At 42.1% G+C, this 23,619-nt stretch overlaps 1 protein-coding gene across 1 annotated transcript in view; it reads right to left on the bottom strand.

Annotated features, from left to right (window-relative positions):
• The window catches only part of EVA1A (eva-1 homolog A, regulator of programmed cell death), a 212,013-nt gene that overhangs the window by 126,607 nt on the left and 61,787 nt on the right, over positions 1-23,619 (bottom strand). Inside the window, exons 2-3 of the mRNA XM_039380962.1 lie at positions 22,707-22,921; positions 10,718-10,841 (exon numbers count right to left, since the gene is read on the bottom strand). Of these exons, the coding sequence (XP_039236896.1) occupies positions 10,718-10,841; positions 22,707-22,921 (339 nt within the window). The remainder of the gene's footprint in view (positions 1-10,717; positions 10,842-22,706; positions 22,922-23,619) is intronic.

Here is a 23,619-nt window from a genome sequence, read left to right as displayed (position 1 = left end):
GGAAATTGTTCCTGTGACACAGTTAATCATGTGAGAGATGGGTATATTTTCCAGTCAGTTCACCCCTTTGAACTTTTTCCTAATGCTTCGATTCCTGTGTTACATATTTACTTACTTTTCATTTCAAGAAAGCATTTGTTGTTTGAGTATTGCATCCTCTTTTGCACTTCAGAAGATACAATCAGATTCTGGCCTCCAAGTCCCCAAATATAAATCATAGATTTATGGAATCCTAAAATGGTTTGGGTTGGAAGATGATCATCAAAGATGATCTCATTCCAAACCCCCTGCCATGGTCAGGGACACCTTCCACTAGACCAAGTTGCTCAAAGCCCTGTCCAACCTGGCCTTGAACACTTACAGAGATGGGACATCTACAGCTTCATTGGCCAACCTGTTCTAGGACCTCACAACCCTCACTGTGAGGAATTTCTTCCTAATATATAATCTAAATCTACCCTCTTTCAGTTTAAAGCCATTGCCCCTTGTCCTATCAGTGGACAAGTCAACATAGGTCAGAAATTTTCCCCAGTGGCAAATGCCTACTATTTAGACCAGTGCACATTGCTATGGCTCCTTGCTTTTTGGGGTTTTGTCCAATTTCACTTACAACACACATCTCCCTTCCTGAGTTCCAGAGCCTCCTTCTTCTCCATGTGAACCTGCTACTAATGAGAACCTTTCTTCCATATGAGGATTTGAATAAATCCATATCAATCCAGTCAGCATTCCCTTAGGCAGGATTGGGTAGAGGAAACCTTTCCAGGACAGAAAAGGTCTCCAGAGTCCTTGAGTACAGCCCTTCCTTTCACTCCCCCACAAGCATTTAACTGTGGGCTACCTTGTCATTCCCTCATTTCAAGGGGATGTAAAAAAGATCATCCCTTTAATTTGGAGCATAAAAAAGTGAAAGTGTTATAAATTCATACATTTGCATGGAAATATCTTTTAATATTATTTCAATTCAATTTTCCCTTCAGAAACGTTTTGTGAAGATGCTCTCATTTAACTTTTAAACTGAGGTTTGCTGCCCTTGATGGCATGCACTGCTCACTTCTGCAGGAGCAAATCTGAAACTCTGAAAGATACAACTCAGATGACAGTCCAGAGTTATATCAAATAGGCAGCTTGCCAACTTCAGAAGTACCCTGAAAACTCAAGAGTGCCAAGTTTTGGAGGTCTGAAACCCTTTTGACAAGTAAGAAGATTGTTCTTTGCCAACGACCTTGTCAGATTCCTTTAAAATTACACTCCTGATGCACCCATCCAATTTGCAGGGTTTAAAAGGCACCTCTCCCCACTGTCACTTTCATTAGTCTGAAGTAGTTGTCCTTTTATATTCTCCTGTGAAAAGGTTGGCAGTGTTGCAAATTAACTGCTACATTTCATTTCCAGAGTTCAGATGCACCTAGTTGCACTTTCCTGTTGGACAGAGGTGCACAGTTATCTAAGGAGGAAAAAGGGAACAATATCAAAATATGTGCACTAGACTGGGAGACAGGAGTTAAACATAACACCTGGGAGCCCAAGACAAATTTAATTCTCATCCTATTTTTTCTATTAATGAAATTGGGATGATTTTCTGAAGCAGCTGTGACTTACTGTTGTTCTGCTGCCTGAGCCTCTGCCTCACCATTTATTAGTCCTGCTTCCTGAGAACCTGCTGGCTAAAGGTCAGTGAAATTTAGCAGAAACATTGAGATGACAAATGTAGTCATTTTTTGAGAACTGTTAGCCAATATCAGAAGAGAGCCAAATCAATGCCAAAGCTGGTTGTAATTATTGCACTGTCCCACCAGTTAACCTGCCTGGATGTACTAACTGGTCGATTAGCATGGAATCTGGAATAGCTACACCATAGGAGGCAACATAGGAAGCATGGCCACAACTTTTGTTACTGCAATGAAAAGATGGGAAGGATGCACTAGAAGTTACTTAAATATATAAGCAAAAAGACTTAATTAGTACCACTGTTCACAGCACTTTTGTTCTGCTCTTCCAGTGGTGGTGTAAATTAGGAGTAATGCTGCTTAAAGTTATTATTAAACTAGCTGAAAGGGAAAATTCAGTCTTATATCATTAAAACAGTCTTCTCCAAATGTTAAAACAATGGTGATAATAATTCTGACACAGGAACATTAAAGAATACCTGATTGATATTTTTACATATAATCCATTGGGTTGCCTAGAACACATGGTATGTGAACATGAGGCCTAGTAAATTAAAAGCTATTTCACTACAGTCCTAAATAATTAAACACACAGTATTCCCTCAATGGTTTTGCCTGAGAAGAAAAAAAATGTAGCTGGGAGAAATACAGTAAGCAAATGCCCAAAATTCATCACAGATGCTTTAGAAGTCTCAGCTCCCAGAGACACAATTAGGTGACAACCTCCAGTGTCTTTTAAATAGTCAGAAAAATAACTGCGTAAGTGAGAAAAGCTTTATGCACAATTAGTATGATGAAGAGCTTGAAATATCAGGAGATACCTGTTTTAAAAAATGTGTAGTTAATTTGAAAACCAAATGCAGGATTGATATTGAAAAAATATTGCAGAAATGCACAGTATTGGAAAGAGTTTATTTCCGTGCCTCCATCCCAGAGAAGATTCACACCTCTCTGTTTCTTTTTTTTTTTTTTTTTTGAAGACGTTTATTTCAGGAGAGCAATTGATCTATATTTTCTGTCTTGAATAAGTCCATCTACAGCATCCCCTGCAGAAGCACTGCGTAAGTTTACTTCTCTGTTCTGTGAGTCCTACACTCATGGTTTAAACTGTGGAGTCAATATAAGAGATCCAACCTTTCACAAAAGTCAACCTTATCTCAGTCTGGTTTATAAGCATATTGTTTCTGGGATATGCTTTTCCTGTCACAGTTCTTCACCAGTACACCAGAAAATTTTGAAATCTGTTGTTCAGAGCTTGCAAACCTCTACCACATTGGAATGTGTTGAGATTTAGGTTTATGGGTTTCATTTTTAAAAGCTTGGTTTCCTTGTGTTCTGATTAATTGCTCCAAGGACACCTCTTGCTCTTCTGAAAAGTTGCAGATCACCAGCAGCCAAGGTAATTTCTAACACCTGAAGCACCAGCCACCACAAAGCCTCCATCATCAGCACAGAAAGGTGTGCCAGGTGCCCAGAGTGCCTAAGGATGGGCTAGATCTCCTGAAGTACATGAGGGTAAAGGCTCCCAGCTCCTTCTGGCAAAGCTATTGACTCACCTACCCCAGCACTGAAAGATTGTAGTCTATCCCTTCCTTGTCATTTTCTAAAAATTCATGTCTTAAAAAAAAAAGATATTTTTATCCCTGGTTTTTTTTCCAGGACCCCACGGAAAACTTAAGTGCCATTGGACAAAGGGGATCTGTAAAAGTCACAGCTCTAGAATTTATGCAATTTAGGCAGATTTCAGAATTTGTCTTTTTCAGTGGTTCACATCTGGATACTGGACACCTGACCCAGCAAAGGGAATCCTTACACCTTCATAGTAGGAAGCATCATGGTCTTCACTGGCTCTTTGTTATGTCAAGCAGAGCTGACTGATTAGGTTTGAAAGAAAAAATGGAATTTTTAATTTTTTTTTTTAATTTTTTTTTTAACTCTCCCAGGTCAGTAGCAGTTTCCTTCTCCATGGGGGCAGGAAATAATGATGCTAATAATAATAATAGTATAATATAATTACATTATTATGCTATAATAATATTTTATGTGTTGCACTAGTTAATCTATTAATATTATAATCATATGTATAATTAAACAGACAATAATCTTTGCATTTGCCTACAATAGAATCACATGTTCCTCTTAATCCTGCTCCTGACAGTCAAGTGATTAGTGTGTTACAGAGATAGGGCTATTTGACAGCTCCTGAAATCCTCTGTGCATCAACAGCTTAAAACAATATTAATCATTGGCATTAATGTTTCTCTGACCCCGGTTGTGGGCTGATGGATCTGTCCTCTGTAATTTATAACATTCCTTTATTTACACCTTTTCATCACCACAGCAGTTGCTGCCCGAGGTTTTATTGCCCTTATAAATTTCCACTCCCTGCACCACCTTAACAGTTTTGAAATAATACAGATAAGCAAGAGTGAGCTGATGAATGCAGGAGGCAAAAGGCTTGTTCCGTTGCCTCAGTGGCCGGACCAGAAGGATGTACCCATTAAACATCCCTGATTCCATCGTGCTGCCTTGGAAAGCCTGGCCCACCAAAAAGCAATGCAGCAAACAATACAGTGAACTTCTCTTGCCACCAATAAACCTGTCTGACAAGGGAGATGAATGCTTTTCTGAAAGGGTTGATGACTACTGAATTACCAGTCTATCCTAGCACTAAAATCAATCACCAGTTAAAGGAACCAGGAATACATTTAGGTCCCTCTTTGCTCTTGTCTGAAATTTCTACAAAACCTCTGTTCTTTCTATAGTCCTCTGCTCTGGCTCACACTGCTTTGCAAATTCTGTCTAGGGAATGAAAGCCCTGAGGATGTGTGATGACATGACGATTTTCATGCCATGTTTAGTAAATTTAACAGAAAAGATACAATCCTTAACCCATCAAACTCAACAGCAAAGTTCACACAAGATTCAATACTGAAGGAATGGGTTGTAGGGAAATTAAAATGTGAGCAAGAGGCATTGGCTGCAAGCCTACGTGGTCCTTCCAAAACAGCCTTTTCATACTCTTCGGACAATTCAACTGAAGTCTGACGAGCAGATCTGAGCAATTCACTGAGACATGGAATCAGAACACAGAGTATGACTCCTCACAGTTCTTTGATAGATGGAAAAACTCTGGCACCAGTAATGGTATTCTGCCTTCACACAGGCTCTGAAGTACCACTGGCAAAAAAAATTGAACATCCTCACAAAATGGCAGACACTCCTGGGGCACAGTATGACAGCTCTATCACTGTATGATAGAGAGCATAACATTTGAAGACGACATTTTCATCAGAAGGTGATCTGATTGGAATTAATTCCTAATTGACTTTTAAATTCAGTTGCTTTCTAATCATAATTGCCTAGGGCTGTTACCTGAGTAAGATTCTGGCAAGGACATTAGGATGAGCATTCTTATGTTTGAAAAAAACTGTTTGACTTTTCAAGAGAATTAACTGGGTCCCTTAGATTCTAATTAGATCTGTAGCAAAGAGAATGAAAGCCTGTTCTCTTCAAACACGTGTCCAGGTTGATTCTCAGCCTGAAAGTTCTCCCATAAATCAAAGCTACAGGTTCCAAACTAGTACAAAGTAAGGTTCCAAACTAGTACAAAGTGACCTCCTTCACCCTCTTTCCTCCTCCTATCACCTCACAAACTTTTGGCACTTCACCCTTTGCCAACAACCATACGTTTCCTTCCCTGATACATTTCTCAGAGCCTTGATGTGCCTTTTCTAAATATATTTTTGTATTGTTACAGAAGGATTTGAGATGCATGTGGAGCCCAGGTCACAATCCAGGTTTTCTGAAACTTCAAAGGCTTTAGGCTTACATTTGTGAATAGAAGAGAGAGCAGCAAAGTTTGAATTTACACTTTTTTACATCACTGGGATGATTAACACAGGCAGGCTTCATGCCCACCATCTTCCAATTATCACATCCAGCTGTTTCACACTGCATTTTAAAATTAAATAAAAATAATAATAATTAAAAAAAACCACATTGGATGGAGATTATCCCTCCCAGAGTCCTTGAAGTCATAAGCTAAAGGAGTAACTGCCCAACAGAAAAAAAGGGAAAATTTCATTATGGGAAGATACAGTTTAGGTTCTTCAGAGCTGAGAAGGGGACAGTGCATCCAGGACAGCAGGACAGCATGGCAATGGCAAAGGAGGAGACAAGAGAAGGGCACTGTGTGGGGGACTCATGGAGCAAGTCACATAAATACAGTAAGAGCCTTCTCCTCTCAACAGCACTGCCAGCAAATGGCCACACAGACAACACATCTCATCCCAAATATTCCCTTTCCAGAGAAGGACAAGCACTTATGGCCCCATTTTGTTCAGGAGTATTGGCACTTCTGAAACAGCAAAGCCAAAAAAAATAACCAAACAACCAAAAAGCCACTACAAGTAAGGAGCAGCTGTGCAGGGGCAGAGGGATCCCTGCTGGTACAATAGCCCAGAGCAGCAACCAGCCCCAGTAAAATCAGCTGCAATGGTATTGCTGGGATGCAGAGTTGAAGTTATTTCTTCAGGATGACTTGGGCAGCCGCACAGACCCTGTTCCCAGCCAGGATTAGATCACACAGCCCCTCCAGAAAGTCTGGCACACAGAGCAAATATTTCCTAGCTTACAATAACACATGATCTTACACAGTTCTCTGCCTCTGAAGTGAGGGGGATGAACAAACACTGAATTTTTTGAATAATATTGGTGAATCCAGATTTCAGTTGAGGGAATTCATGTTAGACCAATTAAATAGTATGTCAATTCCCTCTAATTATGTGGTCCTGTAGCCTACCCAGTAATTACACTTAATGGGTCTAAATCAAATCAGCATGTTACCTGAGAAATAATTGGATTTATGTGCAATTTTTTAATGATCCTGAGAGATATCCTAGAGACTGAAATCCTGTGTGTGTTCAAGGCTTGATCCTAGGCTTCAGTGTGCTTTGGGTGAGAATCTCAGGCTACACTGGCCCTGATAAATTAAATGTTCCTGTTCCCTGGCACTGAGGCCCAGTGGCATGGGACAGCCCATCACCACTCTCACCAATTCTTTTAGCCTCTAAAACAGGGTGACCATTTCTGGACTTCCCACTAGAAACCACTCCTGCCAGTGCTAAATGTAGTGTAGAATACATCTACACCAGCAGAGAACAACTTCAGGTTTGAGTGCAACAGCAACACATCCTCACCTTGACCTGGGGGGATCCTCCTGGGGGCTCACTGCTCAGTTTGTAGATAGCAGGATGGTTTGCAGAGGCACCTCCAAGTTTAGAACCACAAGCCGTAGCTGTGCTCTTCTGAGACCTGTGCTGTGCCCTTGAGCATATTCCCAAAGGTTGGTGTATATTAGAAACTAAGGCATATATGCTATAGAAAAATAAAATAAATTGTAGAATCATTAAGGTTGGAAAAGTCCAAGATCATCAAGTCCAACCTTTGGCCAAAACCACCATGTCAACTAAAAATAAAATCTAAGCCTCTACACACTTTCAATGGACCTTGGCCCTCAGATCACATAGAAGCTATAAATTAATCTCACTTGCCCCAAATTGAGACAGAATAGAGTATTTTATGGATAATTTCTGATCTCTTTAAACATCCTATACCTTAAAATTAAAAGTACACACAGACATAGTGTATTTATTTATTTACAGGCACAGAGAATACTCAGAAGTGCCAAACTCCTGACTTTTAAAAGCAGTTCCATGTCCATATCTGAGCCCTGTGCATTCAAGATGAGTGTCCATTAGACCCTAGACCCATCTACTGGATCAGAGGGGACCATGATTAGCATAAGACTTCCAAAACACCACAAAAGGTATTGAATTTCTCACTATTTCTAGTTAAGCATGCACTTCTCTGAACTATTTCTGTAATTTCCAGAGGAGGTGAACCACAACACCTCCATGAGTTTTCCCTGCTTCCAGCAAAAGCAGTCCCAGAGGGGTTAGTGCAGTAGAGATCCCCCATTGCCCTGCTCCCCAGAGCCCCACCATTTGAAAAATCTGGGTCTTTCAGTTTCAGCATGATTTACTGTCCTCCATCTCCTTAAAATTCTGCCCATGAGAAACCAAAATAGCACCTTGCCTTGTGCATGAACCCCACACAGCCAGTGAGCATCGAAACCACTAGATTTCAAATGCAATGTAATGTCAGAGAGACATAACTGCAGTGACAGTGGCTGGAGGGGATGACTGCACCATCTCGTTATTCTTCAGCAAAGGTACAAGTAAATGCCACTAACTTCACTTTTGCTTTCTTTCAAGAAGGTCTTTCGTTTTAGATAACTAGATCTGTTCAGAGGCCTTTTGAGGCTCCAGCATGACTGGCAGTGGGAGGGCCTGGGTATCCTTATTTTATGTTAAAAGTGTCCTGTCCAAACTCTGCAGGCTACTTCCCAAAGCATCTCTAATACCTGTGTGCAAGAAAATTCACATTCGTTCTACCTAGACAGATGCTTAACCAAAACACCTACTTCAGTAGCGAGGTCACAACAGGCTTCCTCAATAAGCAATAGAAAGAAATGGATATCCCAAGAGGACAATTTAGACCTTAAATAGCTTCCTATTAAAGTACTTCTGTCAGGTCTGTTATTAAGAAAGATAAATTCAGAAACAGAACTACATTTGTCTTTTGACAAACTTATGGATCAAAACCTGTGCCAGGCAGTGAGTTCTCAACAAGGACTCTCTGGTACTCTTTGGTTACAATTGTGTGTGCTCAGACTTTATGGAGCAGGTCAGCACTTCATAGGACCACAGTTTTGGGGATCAGCTCTTAAGCATATATTCATTTAAATCTCATAATCAATACTAAAATAGTCAATAACCCAAAAAGCCCATCAAAATTTCTCATGATGCTGTATTTTGCACTCTATGGATTCATTATTCCTCGATCCCTCATTAACCTTCTCCCTATAGAAAGGTGGAAAGGCTTGAACCCACAAAAGAACTAGATTCTGTTTGAGAGACTCAAAATTACCATTTTGAATCATCAAGGAAAGAAAGGCAGACCATGTCCTGGTATCTTTGTGCAAAAAAAATCCTCACTTATTTCAAACATTGTTATTAATCCAGTGGGTTCTGATTAAACGTTTGCCCTGTCACTAAGAGAAAATAATTTCTGTCAGGTTACCCTGTTTCACCCTGCAAAGTTGGAGCTGCCTGAAAAATGTCTTGGGGAAATATTTTTAAGCATCTTCCCCTGCTCTCTTTCAGGAAAATTACCTACTCCCCACACATACAAACTGCTTCTTTTCTAGTATGTCTGTAATTAGCAAAGAATTCCAAGCCATAAATATTTATGCCCAGATGGGTCCTGAAATACCTTCATAAGTTCAGCACAGCCCTCAATAGTCAGATTTTTCAAGCGAGCTTTGATGCAAAACCTGCAGGTTCAGGAGGACTTGCCGGAACACCCTGTTAATCACCTGCCTCGTAGAGGTAGGTGCATTTCTCACCCAACAAGGGATATTACAATCACTCACAAAAAAAATCCCACAACAAATGCAGGTGCTTCATTACCTACTTTTGATTTGAATTCCTCACAGATCTTGCCAGATCCTTTCATTGCATTAACACAGGTCTCTACCTGCTGGGGTATAAAGTCTTATTCTGTGCTGTTTCTGACAGAGTCTGAATGTTTTTCCTTTTGTTTCAAACCTTTTCTGAAGTCAGATCTGTTTTTCTTCCCTGTGCAAACTTTCCTTTCTTGTTTCGTCCCCAGAAATTTTGCTGATGTGGTGCTGGAACCATGTTAGTTATGACATCTAAAAAGCTTGCGATTAGGCTGGTCTGAAATGCCTTGTCCAGACTTTAGGTCATAGAATCACAGAATCATAAAGGTTGGAAAGGTCCAGCCATTAACCCAGTACTGCCAAGTCCACCACTAAACCATGCCTCTAAGCATCAAATCTACACGTTTTTTGAACATGCCCAAGGACAGTGATTCCACCACTTCCCTAGGAAGGGTGGAACAGGGCATCCTGTTCCAATGGTTGACCACCATTCAGTGAAGAAATTTTTCCTCATACTCACGTTAAACCTCCCCTCGCACAACTTGAGGCCATTTCTTCTTTTCCTGTTGCTTGTTACTTGGAAGAAGAGATTGAGCTCCACCTCACTACAACCTCCTTTCAGGTAGTAGTAGAGGTGCTAAGGTTCCCCCCGAGCTTCCTCTTCTCCAGGCTAAACACCTCCAGCTCCCTCAGATGCTCCTCATAAGACTTATGCTCAAATAGAAACAGATCCCGTTTTCCAGCTGACATCAAATGGCACAGTTTGTCCTCCATCAAACCTGATCTATCTCTAAACTATTGTGTCTGCTTCCAAAGCACTGGTGGAGAATGGTGTCTAGGCTGTGCTAACTTCCCTGCTGGGACCGGGAGCTGGCCAAGAGGGTGGTGATTGTCCTGAGCCAAAGCTGCACATGACTCAGTCCCAGTATTCATGACTGCACTCCCAGTATCCAGGTGCCAGCCCCATTTAATTTAAACACAGCTAATAAAATCATGCAAGACATAGGTTAACGTTTCCCAGCCTGGTCTGGGAGCACTTAAAAGCTGGATTATGGTGTGGCATGGGCAGGTGAGCTTCGTGTCACACCACCATTGCCAGTGCCTGCCTTAGGCTCCCAGGCCTGAAGGAAGTCTTCGCCCATGCAAGGAGCTCCCACTGCCTCTGGAGGGACCAGCAGGGAGGGGACAAGCCCCACTACCCCACTGGCTGCATATGGAAGTGAGAAGTGGGAGCAGCCCACCCACTGCTGACAGCATGAGCTCAGCGTTGGCAAAGGCCTTCACTGGCACCTGGAAAAACAATCTGCAACTCAGGCTGCTGGCAAGGAGGAAGGACACGGAGCAGCAGCATCCTAGCAAGGCAGCAAGTGAGGGGGAAAGGGGAAATGCTCCGCACTGGGGGGTTATGAAAATAAAGGTGGAATGGAATGAGAAGTCCTAGAAGGCCTCTCTGGTGAGTACTAAGTATGAAAATGCTTTGGTCTCGACAGAGCAGAAGATTCAATAGGGAGATACTTACTTGGCCTGCACTTGTACCACACAATGAGGTACTTGCCAGTTCCAGGGCACGGATCTGTCCCGAAGAGCCGGCTATTGACGAGGAACTGGCAGCTCCGCCTGTCCTGGCACTCATCCAGCATCTTCTGCAGCCAGGGACACACACAAGAAACAGAGAAACAAAAGCACTTCAGTATCTCCATCAAAGGGATGGTCAAACAAAGACAAGCTAGAGAAGGACAAAGCCATCCCAGCCTCCTCACTCAGCCCTGGCATGAGGCAGATGATGGTGCTCAAGGGAGTGTGTACTACAGGAGCCATGGACTAGGAGAGGACTAAACCTTGCACTGTTCTAAGGAGCAGGTTTTAGTTTCCCTGAATGGATGCAAAAGGAGGGATGTGCACTTGGACGGTCACAGAGATTTTGGAACATTTGCATGCAATTTAATCATGTATAAGACAATATAATCCCAAGAAAAGCAGCTTTGAGGACATGGATCCACTTTGACAGTTAAAAGCAGAGACCCAAAGTCTGCCACCACCATTCTGCTTTAGATTTCTCTGGAAATGCACAGTTTCAAGAGAGCTCTTGTTTCAGTTACATAAAAGCGGATATAAATATATATATAAACTGATGGTATTCCAATAATTAGTAGTTGTGGTGGGAACATTGTTGTACAGACAACTTAGTTTTTAATAGGGTTCACTCCTCTTTCTTCATGACTATCATGTTCCTTTCAGATAAACTCATCAAGGGCCTGCGAGTCAGAGGGTCCTCCCACCACTGACATTTTGGATCCTATCCCCTTTTCTGCACTGCTTTTTCTCTAGCGCTCTCTCCCCACTTCCCCATTCATAACACTCACAAAAACTCCATCTCAGAATCCACAGGGGCAAGACATTCTGTCTCCTGATAGAAAATAGCTTCATTAAGGAAGATTAACGATTTCTTTTAACCCTATGATCCTCCAAAGCAGTGGCGGTGGGAGAGAATATTATTAAGTGGGGTAGTAATTAAGTTTTAAATTCAGCTGGATGGCTTAGGTGGTATTTATGTACTCCTGCAGACCCCTAAAGTGCTAAAATTACCATAATGTTTGCCTGACACATATGAACCTGTCAGAGCATTTTGAGACCACAGAGCGAGGTAATCCACCAGCCTTGTTAAGTCCCTGCAAGACAGAGCTGTGAATTCCAGTCCCAAAACAATTAATTTTCACTTGCAAGGAGGCACTGGAAAATCCTTCTTCAGAAATTCCCCTAGACTCCCCTGGTCTCTTTGTCTTCTCCCTGTTCACTTTTCTTACACCCACCTTGATATTTGGGCTTTCCCACAATCTCCTCCCTGTGCCATTAACATAAAGGCTGTTCCTGCTCTATCATGTGCCATGCAAATCAATTTTCTCTCCGCTTCAGTGACTACTGACTACTATTTTTGAGTTCTCCCTGAATATATAGAATCTTTAGCATTATAACTCTGAATGTCACGCTCTGAACAACAGCTGTTCCAGTTTCAAGTGCAATTTGAAACTGCCTCATTTGCGGTTGCTCATAACTTCCTAAAGCTTTCACCTTTCGGGCTGACACATGCACGAATTCATGCCTGCTTCAAGAATGACCTTTATTTTAAAGTTCAAACCAAAACAATCCAAGCCTTTTCTAGAGGGCAGAGAACATATGCTGTTGTTTTCCACTTACAGCAGTAATAAAATGCAGGCATCTCATTTAAAAATAGAGGTTTGGGGACGGAAAGGCTGAAAGGTGAACACTGAAGGAGGTGCCTGGCAGCGTTAGCCCCAGCTTGACCGTCGCGTTAAAATGCACAGAAACAGCATATTCTTTCCTCCAGGCTCATAAGGGTTGGCTGCTCACTCAGCATGTGAAATTTAATTTAATGCAAAATCCAATGAGTTGCAAAGGAATTTAAGCAAGGATCCAGCACAGATACCTCTTTTCGTCTCAAAAGGCAAAGAACAACTGAAACAACTCTGGAGTGCTACACATACGGAGAGCAATCCTCTCAAATCAATGTGGACCTGAAGGGGTTTTCTGGTACTGGAGAGCCACGGCTGTGTTTACACCCAACTAGAACTAAGAATATGGAACAGAGGGAAAGAGGCAGCACCCCAAGTATTTACTTTGCCACAAGGAAAGCTGTCTCCTCTCAAAGGCAGCAGACTCGGGTTTTTAGTCCATGTTCATGGCAGATGGATGGGCTTTTTGAGAGCCTTCAGCACTGTGTAATAGGTGCTATTGAAATCACTGGGAAAACCATCCTGAGTTTCAGCAAAGACTGAGTTAGGCCACCAAGAAAACCTCTTTGAAAACCTCAACTGAGATACCTGAGCAGCACTTATTCATCTGCCCTTAGGCTCATCACCGGGAGTGAAGGCAACAACTCACCGGCCTCAGAGAAAATGAACATGGGCAGTCTACAGGTATTGCCACTTCATCTTGGCTCTGCTCTAACTTTTGGAAGCTCTTGCTTACTCCATGTATTCCACATAAGCAAAACCTCCTGAGTTTACTTCCTGTGGCATGCAAAGTAACAAAAAGCCCTAGGAAGAAGGTTGTAATTAAATTAATGAGCAAAAGTCATCTAAGCCATTGTGAGACCATAGAAAAAAGTGAAATGCTCTTGGGGCTGAATATACCTTTTACTAATTTGCTTTAGTGTTTAGCTACAGTTTCAACTTCATTTGATAATTGCCATGACTCCGAGAAGTTTCATGGGGGTAAAGAAACCAATATTTCCTTTTCATTCACATAATTCTATTATGCCTCCCCTAAAGAGCAACAATTTCCCTGAAAATATTAAAAAATCATTAAGATTTCTAATTTCCTACAAACTGTATAAGTAAAGTCTTAGGCATAATGAAATATATCCATAAAGAGTAAAATCAAAAAATGTGTGCAATCCTCAGTGAAATACATCAGGAAGAATGCAAAGAAAATTAGCAATGGATGTTAAAAATAAAGTACAAAGTTGTTACACCGGCCCTAATGTTAACTTAAAAACTTGCACATGTAATTTTCACCTATCCTTCCACGCACAGAAATGTTCTTCCCCACTGCTTTCATCAGTATGTGCTATATACCAGCATCTTCTTAAATGCTCTGAAACACAACAGCTATGCAGAACATGCCCGACCAGATGATCTCCCACAGGTAGGGTTCCCTGCAAGTCCAGTGGCTCTGGTGTTTACAGGATTCCTTACAAGCCAAAACCTTGGCTTTCTGGTCTTATTCTCAAAAAATCATACTTCTAGGCAGTGTCAGAGCTCTGGCAGATGTCAGATGTTGTTTCTGAAGTATCTGCAGATGATCAGATAGACTGACACCAGGAAGGCTGTGAGTTCACTTGGTAGTGAGGGGATATCTTGAGCTCACATGGTTTTTGCTTAATGGCTGGAAAAATGTAGGGAATTCATTCTACGTTTGCCTCGTTGTTCTGGCTGTCACTGTCAGCTGTAAAGGCAGGAGAACAAAACCAGAAAATCAAACAAAAAGAGGCCCACAAACAATGTGAACTTGCACAGGAATAGCAGTAGACACACAAAACCCTCTCTAACTGGGATGTACCATCAGCTCCTTATGTCATCAAATCTGGCAGACCCATGACTAATGCCAAATAAAGTCACGTTGGTTTAAATTATATTATAAAAAATCACTCCAACTAAAGAAGGTGAAGGAGGAATTCCTGTCTGGCATGAAAGGGGAGGGAAGACACATTAATTGCATTGTGCCAATTTATAATTGCGTTCCAGTGGTAAATCAGGCCTGAGGGCTGACAGCCAGTGCTCAGGAGAGAAGCTGTAGCTGTTTAAACCCAATCCTTTCCCTGGTTCATCACTGAGCTAAGAAGCTGCAAGATTTAGAGGAGATAAGAGAACAAGAAATGTGAATTCAAGTAAAGCAAACACTAATCTAACCCCTGTGATTTATGCCCTGGATTAATCCCACTGCAGTGACCCAGGTCTTAAAGCAAGGGCAGCCTCAAGCTCAAAACCATGTCTTCCTAGTGGCCACTGCAGATGAAACACATTTCTTGTGCTCATTTTGTTGAGGTCATTAGCCAAGTAATTGCTTGTGCTCATTAGATAACAACCATTTAAATCTGGAACTGGATGGGTCCTCAGCCATTCCCAGGGGTGTACTCGTTTTTAGTCTGTCTCTTCAAATCACTCTTCAAGAAGCACTTCCCCTGCATGCTTAAAATAAACCACAACTGAGCTTAACACCCAAGGCAATTAAACTTATCTCAGTTCTTGGTCCCTCATAGCAGTTCATAGATTTAATACACTTAGGGTGAAACTTTGGGCCCACAGGAGCCAATAGTGAAACTCAATGGGAACTAGGATTTTGCCACAAGGCTGCTCTCTGTACAGCCTCCATCATCAAAGGAGCGTAAGGATGACTGCAGGGCATGTCAGTCATGCATGAAATTACACAGAGGAACCCTACTAAATAATTGCCCAAGTTGTGTCTAGCTGAGAGTGACTCAGAGAACAAACTGCATGAATGGATCAGAGCTGTGTGCAATTAAATGAAGATGGGCAGAGATTTGTACTAAGAACTTTATGCAAGAAGATACCAGTAATTTTGAGCATTTTTTGGTCGAATTCAATCCAGGCATGGCCATTATGGTGGAGTTACACCAATACATACTGGTGCACCTCCATGGGTTTTGCAATGGGAAATAAATACAATAATCAAGGCAGCATGAATTCTCTCTTACAGCACAATGCATTCATAATGGCTTCACCTTTCATTGGAGTTTTTGTACTCTTTTATATACCCCTGAACATTGGTAATACTTTAAAACACACTATAAACTTAGTGCTTTCAAGTTGCAGACTTACTTACAGGTCCTGTTTACAATTATCTGAAGATTGAGTGTTCATCTTTATTCATTCACACAAATTATTGAAGTCCATGGAACAAGATTTTCCAAGAATCAGCAACAAGGAAGGACAGACCACATGAGGAAGTGAAATCCATGTTGATGAGGTACAGGTTACCTGCCTAGGGCTTCATCGGGCAATCTTCCCAGCCTGCTTCACTAGAAAGTAGTTCAGCTTTGCCCAAACTACCTGCATTCCATCTGTGCATCACTTGAAGAACCGATCAAAGGCCCTGAATCCTGATCATTGACCTATGGCACGTTTTAGTACTCTACTATCTCTTATCACTCTCCCATGGACCTTGCAATGCTCTCAGCAGTGTCAGCAGGAGGAAACTATGCTCACATATTTGGTGACTCACATTTAACACACCAGACTGTGAAATAAAGAGCTGAAAACTGGACACCCATTTCCTCTCACCAGCGTCTGCTATGGGAGTAGTAAACACCAGCAGGGCAGTAGGGCAGGCAGCCGTGGGCTGGGATGTTAATGCATAACAGCAGAGTTCACTAGAGCTCCTCTGGCAGGGCCTGGAAAGAGCCCAGAGACAGCCAAAGAGCAAAAACCTGTGCACGAAACAGAATGACCTGATACAAGCTGCATTACAAATATTACCTAATTAACATTACCTACATTTCCTAACAGTAGGAAACTTAATCTCTATGCAGGGTCAACTTCAAAGGGAGAGGAGGTCTAAGCTGAAGAAATACAAAAGGATGCATAACCAAAAGTCATGGGATTAAAGAAAGGGAAAGTTTAAAACACAAAGTGGAAAAAAATCATTGAGAGCAAACCATTACACTGTCAAGCAGGGTCTTAGCGGCAATGATGGAAGCCCCATGACTTGGAAAGTTTAAATTTAGAGTAAACAAAGCATTAGGAGGCTAACACCACAGGGAGCAGTCCTGCCTCATCAGGGAGACAGGCTACACTGGTCACCTCTGCCTCCAGTGCCTCTCCTTCTGCAGGACATAATCACACTGCTCTGACAAGCTATTTCAGTCAAGCCAAAGATTTCAAAGACAGGACAATTTAGAGATTATCTATGACCTCCGCATCCAACAGTTCTACTTGCAAATAATTAGCTGAGGGAGCTGCTTGCCAGAGAGTTCTTTTCAGCCTGGGCAAGATTCATGAAAGAAGCTGCACTGGTTCTGTGATTTTTAAGAGCAACTTCAGCACTGCAGTAACCTCTTCTGGACCCTGAGGTCACTGTTCTCCATCCTCCTGTGAAGTAATTATTACAGTCTGACAAAGAGTTGCCCGAACTGCTCTTTGATTCACTGACATTTCTGAGATTGAAATTTTCTTTGTTCAAACAGTCTTTAAATTGTGGAGATCTAATATGCCAAATGACAAACAGTGGGTTCTTCTCCTAGTGATACTGATGACCATTATTATTCCTTTCTATCAATCTCCTCTCTCTTTTCCCCTGACCATCATTATTTTACAGACATTCAGAGCCATGAGAAATGGTACTTTCTTATTTCTATTGAGGCCACTTATGGTTGTGACATCAGTGGGACCATGCAATATCCTGTGACTGGGCACATCAGGAACCATTGTCTTTTGCCTGCCAAGAAAGCTAGAGAAGTTTGGTTTGTTTCCTTCTACTTTGTATTTTATTCTTAATCCATAATAATTGGAGAAAATAGAAACCTCTGGAAACAGTAACATCCAAACACATCTTCCAGCCCTCTCTTTCTGTGATCAACAGCTGGTCCATGCTTTGAGAGTCAAGCAGCTCCTGGAAAGTTTATCTCATCTTTCCATCAGTGAATAGGTCAGCTCTCCTTCGCTGTCTGTCACAGAAACCTTCCTGGTAGGTGCAAATGAAAAAGGAGGAAAAAGGGCTCAGGGAATCCTGTGGATAGCATGCAAGGAATCTGCTCCCTTTTGTAGGGCCGCTGGAGTGACAGCAGGAGATGGTGGCAGCAAAGATGCCCTGTATCTTGCCTAAAGGACAAAAGGAAATACCACATCAGCAGCACTAGTGATTCTTGTCACCAAGGACTGGTTGTCCTGGAGAGTGTTGAAAGAGACCCAGGGCACAGGCCATGTCCACACTCCCTCCCCAAATTACTAATTTGGGAGGAGAGGAGAAGAGAGGCAGGACTTGGCTCCAGAGCACTTTCCAAGCACAGCCCCTCTTAGGGAAACAAGTCACTCAGTAAAACTTGGAAGTGCAATTTTCAGTACCTGTGTGTATGAAGAGAATTTAGCCTACAACATCTTTGACAATTTTCTGGGGAGCAGAAACACAACAGACTAAGCGCCTCTCCAGAGCTTTCTGTTTTCCTTCCAAATAAGCTGTGGTTTTATTTTCTGTCAATTTACCAGAATGAGAATATTGCAGGTAATCTGGTAATAAGCAATAATTTTAGGCAAACCGTTAGACATTCTTCCATATGGACCTTGAGTGGTTTATTGCTGAAAACAAGTGGCATCGGGAATACTGATCCAGAATTCAGCCTTCCAGTGCATCAAAAGGGCTTACAAGAGGGCTGGAAAGGGATGTTTTTCAAGGGGAAATGACCTAAAGCTGAAAAGGGGCAAGTTTAGATTAGATATTAGGAAGAAATTCTTTACTGTGAGGGTGGTGAGGCTCTGGCCATAGGTTGCCCAGAGAAGCTGTGGATGCCCCATTCCTGGGAGTAGTTCAAGACCAGGTTGGATGGGGCTCTGAGCAACCTGGTCTAGTGGAAAGTGTCTCTGCCCACGGCAGGGGCATTGAAACAAGGTGGTCTTTAAAGTCCTTTCCAACCAAAACCATTCTATGAGTCTATACATGAGCAGCTGCAGAAAGCTTTATAAGCAAGCAACTCCAAACTTCCTTCCTATATCAATGTGGCTCCACGTATTTTTGCAGGCACAGTCAGGTACCGTGAGCTTGGTTGGGATTCACTTATCACAAGACACTTACCACCAAGCAATGCAGAAAACTTAACACTTCTATTTCTCCTTAGTCCTCTGTGCCAACATTTATGTGTTCATCCAAATAAACATACACTGCTGCGGGGGCTGTTAATCAGATTCATTATTTCCCAAGGGGGAAGATCTCAGGAGTGTCCATACAGTGGGGAAGTGCAAATGTGTGCAGTAGAGTGACAGGCGAGAGAACCATGGCTTAAGGGAGAGGCTAAAGCAGATGAGGATGGTTCCCAACAGATCCCCTCAGAGTAAAAGGTGTCTCCAGATATTCCTGTGTCACCCTCTGCTTTGCAGCAATGTAATTTAGCTTTTCTCCATACTCTCACACTGAAAAATCAGACAGTGGGCAGATTAAAGCTGTGTTTGACCAACCCTATCTGGGTGACATGAGAAAAACTCCATGGTGAAAGCACAATGCACAGACCTACCAAAAATCTTCGGGCTCTCAAAATTTTTAGTTTGCATACTCAGGCCAACAGCACCTGCACAAATGCTCCAAAGGAGTAAAGGTTTGTGAGTGTTACAGGTCATCACAAAGACACCAAACACATACACAGAACCATGTTAACACAGCCAAGGCAGGACAGTTTGCATTGCATGAGTTCCTTTTACCAGAGACGCCAAAGCTCCAGTTATTCCTCTTCCCTGTCCCAGTCCAGCTTTCCTGGCTGGGACAAGGACATTTCTTTCTATTACTTCACAGTCAGGAATATCCTCTGCAGGGTTCCCCAGGGAAAGTGCAGAAGAGCCAATACCAGACCACACTGTTAATTATCAGCACTAATGCCCCAAATTAGCTTCTGTTAAAGGATGAATGAGAATTTTCTATACTTCCATCTTCAAAATATCTCAAAGGTGCTTCACGAATACAGCACAATACACTCTTTCCTTCCTGTCACTTACCTCATGCTCCTGGTGCTAACTCTGGGCTCCCCTGTTAAACTGAGTGGAGCAGGGGGAGAGACATTTAAAAAGCAAATAACGTCTGGCTTTCAACACAACATTACTTTGTTGTTCTGATCCCTCCATATTCATGTGACTTGATCCAAAAATTAATAGGAGACCAACCACATAAAAGGTGAAATCCCAGCCTGAAATCCTAATCAAGGGAGGTCATTCTCCCTCTCTACTCTCGTGAGACCCTACTTGGAGTGCTGCATCCAGCAATGGAGCCTTTAGCACAGAAGTGTCATGGGCCTGTTGGAGCAAGTCCAGAGGAGGCCATGAAGATGCTCAGAGGGCTGGAGAACCTCTGCTGTGAAGACAGGCTGAGAGAGTTGGGGCTGTTCAGCTGTATGGAGAGAAGGCTCCAGGGAGACCTTTCACTACTTAAAAGGACTACAGCAGAGCTGGAGAGGGACTACAAGGTCATGTAGAGATAGGACAAGGAGGAAGGGCTTTAAATTGAAAGAGGGCAGGTTTAGATTGGATATTAGGAATAAATTCGTTACTCAGGGGCAGTGAGGCATTGGCACAGGTTTCCCAGAGAAGCTGTGGATGTCCCATCCCTGGGAGTGTTCAAGTCCAGGTTGGATGGGGCTTTGAGCAACCTGGTCTAGTGGAAGGTGTCTCTGCTTACGGCAGGGGGGTTGAAACAAGGTGATCTTTAAGGTCCCTTCCAACCAAAACCATTCTATGGGTCTGTGATGATTCTGTCAATGTCCAAATTCTTTGTGCATTTGGAAATCTCACACTGAATCTGACATTATGGTGTTAGAGTAAGAGAAATGTGTAGTTTGGGGTCACTGCCTTAACGTCCTGGACAGGCACTCCCAGGTGGTCTGTATTTCATTTCAAACAAAAACAAGTGACTAAAGTAAGCAATCCTGGCAGCCAATCACATAAAACTGGATTAGTAGTGGTTGTCTCAGAGTAATCAACTCTTTCTTTTCCCTTTTCAACATAGAAATAATATCTGAACTGGACATTTACAGTGGAAAGAGCTTCTAAATGAGAATTTACTGTTACTCACAGCTAGTGTTTGCAGGGAACAGTATAAATAAATGCCGCTTACAATCCCTCCAGGTCACTCCCCAGAGAAGCAGCAAATTTATACTGTCATGGGTTTGATTAGACACAGTGATTTTATATACTTAGTTTTGAAAGGTTTGGTTTGGCTGACTTTTTCAATTACTGACTAACAGAATACACACACAATTGATTCTGCCTATAGCAGCCATATATCTGAGTTGCAAAACCACAAAAATACACACAATTTCCTTGTCTACAGCTTTCCAATTTTCCTACACACATGCATTTCCTACCAGCAAGCTGCAGGCAGTTTGCCATTCAGCTTGTGGAGTTCCTGGCTTACCCTTCAGAGAGGCCCCACCCCCCCTAGAACTGAGAAAGAAGATGAGATTCGTCTCTGGCATTTGGACTCACCCTACCCTGTGCAAGCACAGCACATTGAGGGATCAAAGCCACAGCTGGGGCCACCAAAAAAGCACTCCAAAGAGACTCAAGAACTCTCTCAAGGTACCCCAAGAAATTTGTGGCAGAACAGAGAATATTAGCTACTTTTTCAGCACATCTGCATCACCAAAAATCAGTTAATAGCAGTGTTTAGTCATGTAATAAATATACTGTACAAGGGATCTGCTGCAAGGCTACCTACAGGGAACATAATTCTCACTCAGATAAATAAGGAGCAGGAACTGCAAGCAGCATAAGTATTGGAGGTAAAGCTAATGGGTAACAGCTCTAAGGACATAAAGAGCCAAGCCAGGCAGGTAAGGATTTCTTTTAAATCCCTCCTACTCATAAAACCATGGCATGGAAAGCCTAGGGAAATATCTTCCCTGTTCTCAAGTTCTTCCAGATGCCTTAAGTAGGCCGCTCTCCCACAAGGGTTGAGGCGATGCTCAAAACCATCAATCACCCTGGTAAACTAAATGTTGCAAGTAAATTTTTCAGTAAATCAATAAAAGAAAGAAGGCAAGGTTAGCCTCTGCCAAAATTTTCAGTCCATGTTCTCCCACCCCAAACAACACAACCACCTTGTGTCTGTTTATTATGGACTTTCGATACTGTATCTGGGAAAACTGATAAAGCACCATGTTCTCCCACACTACAATTCAGTCATTTGCTGTGCAGTGCAAGCGACAGGAAGGTAACTGCAAATCTGTCACCTTAAGGGTTCCACTACAGCCAAATACCAACCTTGTGCAAATTCTTGAGAACTTACCAGTGATATTTGGAAGCCAAAGCACTCACATCAACGTTTAAAAAAATGCTGTAAATGTCTCTTCAAAACCCTGGAGTGAGAAGTGATGTGGGAAAGTCTGGCCTTTAGTCAGATTACAAAAGAAATTATTCACTAGCCCTGTAGGTTCATTAATCTAGTCTACTATAAATTTTTATTATGAGTTATTATTGATTCATAGCCATAAACACATTGAATGCTTGAGATCTTTGCCCAAAAATTTTCACAGTCCCAAATCCTGCACTTGGAAAGACTTGTGCTTACTTCAACACCCATGAGCAGACCCCATTCATTTCAACAACATCAGCCAACTCATGTTTCTAATTTTAGTTGTTCCTACTGACAGCTGAGTAACACTGGCACCTTCCAAATAATCCTTTGATTTCCTGACGTCACGCATGCTCTTGGGAGGATACACGGAGAAAACATTCCCTACACAAATGGTCAGAGCTGATTAACTACTAGAGGACGTTACCAGCTTAAGTGATGTATGATCACTTACAGTGGCCTAAGAGCCAAATGAGTCACATGAAGTAGAGCCAAGGATTCTCTCTGGGTTTCAAGTTACCAAAGTAAAAGCCTCTTGAAATAGGATCTGAAGCAAAAAGAATGCCACAGCAGTTTCTGAATGTGTTGGAAAAGCTAATAATTGGAAAGGAAAACTATAAAAATAGTAATCTTTAAACTCAGTAAAACATAATGTAGTCTTGCAGTGTAATGCTTTTTCAACCACATTCCTGAACTGTTACTGAGTAGATATGCAGGAAAATTAAGAAATTCATCAGAAAATCTAATTCAGTCCTGTCTAAACTACAAAGATGAATTATCCACTAAGCTGTGTGAGATGTCAGAGCTCCCATGCTGGGTAGCTCTGCTTAATACAGGTCAGTGCAGCACCAGCACAGAGAGCTGCTGCTTGGCCAAGGAAAGATGAAGTCCGAAATGAACAGATGCATTTTAACATGCAATACCTGAAGAGAAGTGCCAACTGAACAGGCAACATCTTCTTTAATTAAAGTTGCATAGGAGTGGGGATAGCGAGAAGGACACATCTGATGGCTTGGTACAATTCGGCCATAAAAAGAAGACTGGATGCTGATGGTGGTTCTGTGAGGACATCTCAGGGAGACATATTCTCCGTCGCAGGCATGGTCAGTGTAGTTCTTTAGCACCTGTGATATGTAACCTGCAAAAACCATGACAAAGAAACATCATTAGTGAAAGGTAGTTAATACTGAGGTGATTTACAGCAATGCAGCCTAACAAACACAAAACTAACAGGCAATGAGGGACACATTTTATTACTCATCTCACATATGTGCGAAGAGACACAGTGACATGGAGATTAGGGAGGCTTGGTGATTTGACCTTCAACCATGTTACAAATCCTTATTGGAAACAATATTTGGATACTTCAAACTCTTAGTCCCATCATACAACTTATTTACAATGGCACAATACGAGAAGAGAGTTTCAGACCACATATATGGAGCAGCACCTTCACTGTGAGGGCAGTCAAGCAGTGGAGCAGGTTGCCCAGAGAAGCTGTGCAATCTACATTCTTGGGGGTTTTCAGGATCTTGCTGGATAAAGCCCTGAGCAACCTGGTCTGACATTCTAGAGCAGGAGATTAAACTAGAGAACTGAAATCCCTTCCAACCTCGCTCTTCCCATAAAATTATGATCATGGGCAAGAAAGGCCCAGATGCAAAGCCACATTCCATCCTGGCACACCAGTCACATCTTTGATCTCCTTTCACAATATACCATTTAAATTCTTCTGGCTACACCTTCTGTTCTAAGCCTTTGACACTAAAGCTTTGCTTTCTCTTCAGTTTTGCAAAGTTTCAATCTTTTTAGAAGGAAAACAGTATGCAGAACTAA

This window comes from Pipra filicauda, unplaced genomic scaffold, assembly GCF_003945595.2.
Source record: "Pipra filicauda isolate LSUMZ 115617 unplaced genomic scaffold, ASM394559v2 scaffold209_size2725305_pilon, whole genome shotgun sequence".
NCBI classification, from domain to species: domain Eukaryota; kingdom Metazoa; phylum Chordata; class Aves; order Passeriformes; family Pipridae; genus Pipra; species Pipra filicauda.
The sequence above is the reverse complement of the archived record's forward strand: the minus strand, read 5'-3'. Positions and strand labels throughout refer to the sequence as shown.